The following is a 7,500-nucleotide window of genomic DNA, read 5'->3' as shown; positions in this document are numbered from 1 at the left end:
AAATACGATTGAGGTCGAATGTGGGGGAGGGGGAGGGGGAGGGGGAGGGGGAGGGAGGAAGTTGCTGGAGGAGGATGAGGATGAGGATGAGGGATGAGGATGAGGAGGAGAAACCTGTTGTAGAGGTCGGCGAAGGTGTTGAAGAAAGAGGCGAAAACCTGTTGGAAGGGGCAAGGGGTGGAGGAGGAGGAGGAGGAGGCGGTGAAGAAGAAGGAGGAGGAGGAGGAGAAGGTGTAAAGCTATCGGAGGGGCTGAGGAAGGAGGAGGAGGAGGAGGAGGTGAAAAGCTGTCGAAAGGGGCGAGGAAGGAGGAAGAGGAGGAGGAGGAGGCGGTGAAGAAGAAGGAGTTGGAGGAGGAGAAGGAGGTGAAAGGCTGTCGGAGGGGGCAGTGAAGAAGGAGGAGGAACGGGAGGAAGAGGAGGAGGCAGTGAAGAAGAAGGAGGAGGAGAAGGTGAAAATCTGTTGGAGGGAACGAAATAGGAGGAATAGGATGGAAGGAGGAGGAGGAGGAAGAAGAAGAAGAATGAGGAGGAGGAGGAGGAGGAGATGGTAGTGAAAGAGAGCTGGAAGAACCTAACTGGATTTAGAGAGACAGCTGAAACAAGAGGGAAACGGAAAGAAAAGAAAAAAAAAGAGAAGAAAAGAAGAAAAAGATCATAGAAGAGAAAGAGGGGAGAAATGGGTAGAAAGAGCAGAAACGCGAGTAAAAAAGGCTGGGAGAGAGAGAGAGAGAGAGATTGACGGGTAAGAAAAAGAGGAAGAAGAAAACAGAGGAAAAAGAGAATATAATAGGAGGGAAGAGAGAAAGAAAGAGAGGATATGGCCAAGTGAGAGGAAAAAAAGAAAAAATATAGCATCAAAATGAGAAAGTACAGAAATAAAGAGAAAAAGGGAGGGAGAGAGAGAGAGAGAAATGGGGGCGGAAAGAGCAGGTAGGGGGGAGAGGGGGAGCAGGAAAAAGAAGAAGAGGAGGAGGAAGGGGGCGGAACCTGATATTTTCATGAATAAGTATACATACATATATGCATATACTCGTACACACATACAAACATATACATGTATACATATACATACATTATATATATATATATATATATATATATATATATATATATATATATATATATATATATATATATACGAGAGAAATTCGCTAGTAACAGCGACATCAATCTGATAATCTTTATGACAGTATGTAGGATTCGAACCTACTGTTTTCGGCCACCCGTAAGATTACCTTCACGGAGCCTTAACCCACTATACCACAAAGACTGTAAAAGCCTTGTAATCTGGAATCAAACTGATTCCCGAGGATAGGAAAGATCACTAATCTGCGACCCCAGTTCCTGTTTTACACAAGGCCCAAGCCCACTAGTGACAAGGGGTAAGGATCGGAACAAATCCCCTTCACGCTTTTCGCCATTGTAACTATGAGAGAAATTCGCTTGTAACAGCGACATCAATCTGATAATTTTTATGACAGTCGCATGTGTGGTATGGTATAGTGGGTTAAGGCTTTGTGAAGGTAATCTTACGGGTGGCCGAAAGCAGTGGGTTCGAATCCTACATGTATTTGGGTGCAAGGTATGTTTAGGTGTCGAATGGTATGGCGTGGGTTTATGAGGTAAGAGTGGTAGACTTAAGGATTAGTAAGCTCTTCAGGGTGGTAGTCGGCTAGGGAGAGGTCTGCAAGTGGAGAGGCTGCTAGGGTGGACGGATTGGCGTGGGACCAAATGTACTGACGGGAAATTAAAAAAAAATGTATTATGTTTTCAAAGGTTATTCTCGAAGGTATTCCGGTTCTGTAGCGTGTAGGGTGAACGGGTTGGCGTGGGACCAAATGTACTGATGGGAAACTTAAAGATATAAGAAATATCAAATATTATCTTTTCAAAGGTTATTCTCGAAGGCACTCCGGTTCTGTAGCATTTTTACATATACAGTCAAAGATTATATTCCCAACCAAAGGTCATGGTATTTGCATGATATTTAGCTTGGACGTCAATGTAATATACGCATGGTTTATATATTGCATATAAGTTGTTTTAGTGTGATTATTTTTTTTTCACTGCCAGGTCTCCGATGTGTGGGCTGAAAGACAAGCGTCTATCAAAAATGAACTCCAGTACTCTAGGGTTCTTTGTCCAGTGGTAGACTGCTCATTCAATTAAACTTTTTTAATGTTTACAATGCCACCTATGATTTCTCGTTTGTCAAGGTATATTTGTGTATTTTTGGTAGCTTTATCGTAGTGAATTTGATGAGGAAGCTTACGAGATTGAATGTAGGGACACGGCCCATCCCAACGTCGTTCATCAAATCTAAAACCTCGTTGACACGAGACTAGTTTCGTAGCCGCTAGTGCTAGGTGCAAGTTAACTTACCGGGCAAGTAAGTGTTCACACTAGCATAGCGGACAAGTAGAGGGGTAGTTTACTAATCGGCTCCTAAACTAGCCCCGTGTAAACGAGGCTTAACGAGGCTTAACGGTTCCACGACAAATGCTCATATGGCATTTGCTTACACCCGTAATGGAAAAAAACAGAAATGTTCAACAGTGAAATAAAAGCATACTTGCAAATTATGAATTTCACTGCAAATCTTACTACATATTATCCACTTACAAAGTACTTGAAAATAAAGTGCATTTCAACAAATTACATATTATAGGGTAATTTTATATAATGTGATCATTTGTCTTTTTTCAGCTAAGGCTGCGAGCATATGTCTTGTAATCATATGTCTTATGGTCATATGTCTTGTGGTCATATGTCTTGTGGTCACATGTCTTGAGATCATATGTCTTGAGATCATATGTCTTGTGGTCATATGTCTTGTGATCATATGTCTCGTGGTCATACGTCTTATGGCCGTACGTCTTGTCATCCTATATCTTGTGGTTATATGTCTTGTGGTCATATGTCTTGTGATCATATGTCTTGTGGTCATACGTCTTATGGCCATACGTCTTGTGATCCTGTGTCTTGTGGTCATATGTCTTGTGATCATGTCTTGTGATCATATGTCTTGTGACCACATATCTTGCACGAATTCAGCTTGCCCTGCTTTACAATAGGATGAAAGTATTCGTACTATACTCCCTTACTTATCGGGATGCTAATCTTTCATCTTCTGACATGGAATATTCGAGAAAAGACGCTGACTAGGAGGTAACTAACCCTTTCCTGTCAAGTGGACATTTAGATCAATTCTGACGGTGTGTCGTGATCAAGACGAATAGAGTCACCTAGTGTCAACCATAATAGAATATCTAATGATTCAGTGGAGGTTGTCTTGATATATCAATGACGTGCTGGTTGTAATTTACAACTGACGCGTCTTCCTAAATAATTGTAAGTTACTTTTATTTATGCCATGTTACAACTCAGCTCATACATACATACACATACCAAAGGATTTTTCCCCCTACACGGGGGGTAGCCAAAAAGAAAAAGGCATAGAAACCACTCCCACCCATTCCATTTCCTATATATTCCACTCCCCTCCACCCTCCTCCCTCCCTCTTATCTTGGCACCTCCTGGATGACGGGTCATCCCTGCATCCTGTCCACTGCCCTGGGTCAGAAGCAGTGTCGCAAGACACAGCACATCCACAGCAAGGCCGCTTCATAACTTCGGCGACCCCCCCTCTCCGTCCCCCCATGCAGCAAAGGAGAAGACGGGGAGAAATCCCTTCGGGCTGCGTCAATTAAACTCAGAATGCAAAATTCTTGTTTTGATCTTATGCAATAATTAATTCATTATGATGATATGCAAAAAATTATCATTTCATCTAAGAACTTTAACGAGGTAGAACGCATATTCATGTCGCTGTGAAGCTCTGATTGGCTAAGATGTATTCAGAGAGCGCCTCTTATTTGTTCGCGTCATCGATGACGTCACTAAGAGCTCCTCTTATTTGTTCACGTCGTCGATGACGTCACTAAGAGCTCCTCTTATTAGTATGCGTCATCAATGACGTCACTGAGCGTCTCTTATTCGTTCACGTCGTCGATGGCGTCACTGAGAGCGCCTCTTATTCGTTTGCGTTGTTGATGACGTCATTGAGAGCGCCTCTTATTCGTTGGCTCTCCCATAGACCTCTCTGGGGAGAAACGTTAGATTATTGTCTATGTTGTGTAAGTGTAGGATGCTTCTGTGTCACCGAGTGAAAGTAGTAGAAGGAGGGAGTAGTCGCCGGTTGCCAGATATATGAAGAGGTGTAAGAAAAACAGTTGTTCATAGTGATATTTTGGACTCAGTCCGGGGACCGAAAGCCGGCCCCTCAGGGTTGCACTTCTAGATGGAGACGACAGAAGGTAACAGATTTAAAAAAAAACGGGAAACTGCGCTGTCCATCTAGCAGGACCACAACTAGAAGCAGGTCCCCCTTCTTTTTCGTCTTACCTGGTAGGCGTCCTTGATGTTGATGATCTCCTTGGTGCTGGCCACGTGCCCCACGATTCCAGTACCCCAGTCCAGCTGGACGGCCGATTCCAGGGCTCTCCGCAGCGCCTCTTCCAGGCCTGGAAAAAAGAAGAAAAAAAATGTTTCCAGGAAATGAAGTCCAGGTCTTCCAGAAGGAAATTTAACATAAACAAAGGGATGAATGAGTAGATGAATTTGTGAATAGGTACACAAGTAAATGAATAAGTACATGAATAGGCAAGTAATAGAGGGATGTGTGTATACACGCGCACACACATCCAGATAGATAGATAAAGAGAAAGAGCACTCACTAAGTAAAAATTCTTTAGAATTTTGGAATAAAGTAAACTAAAGAGGGCAAGTGTATTATCAGCCAATTTAATAACCAAAAACCATCAGGAGACCTGGATTTTTTTTTCAGGAAATTAACAAAGTGAAGGCCCTTGAAAAAAAATAATAATAATAATAATAAAATAAAATAAAAGGGCTCCATTAGAAACCTCAAGAAGTAAAATTCTTTTAGGACATTAGTAAAGAAAGAAAGGAAGTAAAGAATGTATTATAAGTAATTCGAACGAAAAAAAATCTGCCCGAAAAAAGGGAGATGGACATTAAGGCCTAAGTAAGTAAAATTCTTCAAACGATTCGCTGCTCTTTCTTTCTCTTTTTTTTTTTTTTATAATTTCGTTTTTCCACTTATTTCCTCTTCCTTCGACTTTTCCTCTCTTCTCCTTCTCTTCCTCTTTCATTTAATTCTAATTCTCTTCCTTTTCCTTTCCCTCTTCCTTCTATTCCTCATTCTCCTCCTCTTCCTCCGACTTCTCATCTTCCTCTTCTTCCACCTCTTCCTCCTCCTATTCCTTACTCTCCTTTTGATATTCCTTCCCTTCTTCCAGTTAAGGGAGAGAAAATTCTTAAGTCCTGGATAAGCCAATCCCCTCAGTGCCGGATAAGCGAGGGAATCTTCTTCAGTGCCGGATAAGCGAGAGGAATTTCTTAGTGCCGGATAAGCGAGGGATTCTTCTTCAGTGCCGGATAAGCGAGGGAATCTTCTTCAGTGCCGGATAAGCGAGGGAATCTTCTTTAGTGCCGTATAAGCGAGGGAATCTTCTTCAGTGCGTGCCGGATAAGCGAGACGAATCTTCTTCAGTGCCGGATAAGCGAGGGAATCTTCTTCAATGCGTGCCGGATAAGCGAGAGGAATTTCTTAGTTCCGGATAAGAGAGGGAATCTTCTTCAGTGCCGGATAAGCGAGGGAATCTTCTTCAGTGCCGGATGAGCGAGGGAATCATCTTTAGTGCCGGATAAGCGAGGGAATCTTCAGTGTGTGCTGGATAAGCGAGGGAATCATCTTCAGTGCGTGCCGGATAAGCGAGGGAATGTTCTTCAGTGCCGGATAAGCGAGGGAATCTTCTTCAGTGCCGGATAAGCGAGGGAATCTTCTTCAGTGCGTGCCGGATAAGCGAGAGGAATTTCTTAGTTCCGGATAAGCGAGGGAATCTTCTTCAGTGCTGGATAAGCGAGAGGAATTTCTTAGTTCCGGATAAGCGAGGGAATCTTCTTCAGTGCCGGATAAGCGAGGGAATCTTCTTCAGTGCCGGATAAGCGAAGAAAACTTTAGTGCTGGGGAAGAGAGAGTGTCGGATAAGTGACAGGAGTTTCTCAGTGTCGGATAAGCGAAAGAAATCTCAGTTCCGGATAAGGGAGGGAATCCCCTTAGTGCCGGATAAAGGAAAAGTATCTTCTCAGTGACGGATAAGCGACGGGAAATTCTCTGTGCCGGATAAGCGAGGGAAACTTTTTCATTGCTGGATAAGCGAAAGAAGGCTTCTTGGTTTCGGATAAAAGAGCCAAGGTCCGCCATGTTGCATAAACGAGAAGGAGGAAGAAGGTATTTCGGAAGAGCGTCAGGGGTGTCTTGTTGCCTAAGAAAAAAAAAAAAAAAAAAATTCTTCTGGTGTTCTGGTGCTGACCCATAAGAATTTCCTTCGGATCTTCTTGCGATATCGAAAGAGGAGTTAAGCCCCCCCCCCCAAAAAAAATAAAAAAAAAAAATCCAGCCCCCAAAAAAGGGGAGAGGGGGGCTTGCTATGTATTGCAAACAACGATCGGTGAATTCTCGTTGTCTAAAGTCTTTGCAAAGGAGGAGGAGGAGAAAAGGCGGAAGGTCCTTGATTGTGTCATCACCACTATCAACACCATCATCACTATCACCATTATCACTATCGCCTATAAGCAAACCACCACTAACATCACTATCATCGTCATCACAACACCAACAACAATTGGAACACTTCATCGTCATTACTCCTGTCATCATTACCTCCACAATTATCACCGTAATTATCATCACTCCTTCCTAACATCACCATCACAGTCACCATCGTCAACATCATTATGGTCGTTATCATCACCCTCCATTCCCCATCATTATCATCACCACCACCATCATCTTTATCATCGTCGTCGGCATCATCATCATCATCATCATCATCATCATCATCATCATCATCATCATCATCATCTACTTCATCATCATCATCATCTACTTCATCATCATCATCATCACCATCTACTTCATCATCATCACCATCACCATCATCACCATCACCATCACTGTAAACAGAACGAGTGTGCAGAAGATGATAGGGAGAGGAGGGAGAGAGCGAGGAGGAGGAGGAGGGGGAGGAGGAGAGGAGGAGGAGGAGGAGGAAAGGAGAGAAAGAAGAGAAAACAAAGAAGTAAATGCGACTGGCGAAAAGGGGAACTGAGTGACGACATGAAAGGGAAACGAGAGAAGAGGAAGAGGAAGAGGAGGAGGAATGGGAGAAGAAAGAAGAAGGGAAGGAGAGCAAGAGGAAGGCGAAGAGGATTGGGAGGAAGGAGAAGAAGAGGAGGAGGAATGGGGGAAGAAAGAAGAGGGGAAGGAGAGCAAGAGGAAGGCGAAGAGGATTGGGAGGAAGGAGAAGAAAAGGAAGAAGAGGAGGAGGAGGAGGAGAATGAGAAAAGGAGAAGTGGAGGAAGAAGGAAGAGGGGGGAGGAGGAAGGTGAAGAGGAGTGGGAGGAAGAGCAA

General features: G+C 43.5%; 1 protein-coding gene across 3 annotated transcripts in view; it reads right to left on the bottom strand.

Annotated features, from left to right (window-relative positions):
* LOC143022595 (cGMP-specific 3',5'-cyclic phosphodiesterase-like) overlaps window positions 1-7,500 on the bottom strand; it is a 347,172-nt gene that overhangs the window by 76,049 nt on the left and 263,623 nt on the right. For all 3 annotated transcript variants that reach the window (XR_012966102.1, XM_076180898.1, XM_076180894.1), the window contains exon 10: window positions 4,407-4,525. Coding sequence is in view for 2 of the 3 variants with exons in the window: in XM_076180898.1 (XP_076037013.1) it covers window positions 4,407-4,525 (119 nt within the window). In the remaining variant the exon portion in view is untranslated. The remainder of the gene's footprint in view (window positions 1-4,406; window positions 4,526-7,500) is intronic.

This window comes from Oratosquilla oratoria, chromosome 3, assembly GCF_046742065.1.
Source record: "Oratosquilla oratoria isolate Oo_2021 chromosome 3, ASM4674206v1, whole genome shotgun sequence".
In the NCBI taxonomy this organism is placed as follows: domain Eukaryota; kingdom Metazoa; phylum Arthropoda; class Malacostraca; order Stomatopoda; family Squillidae; genus Oratosquilla; species Oratosquilla oratoria.
The sequence above is the reverse complement of the archived record's forward strand: the minus strand, read 5'-3'. Positions and strand labels throughout refer to the sequence as shown.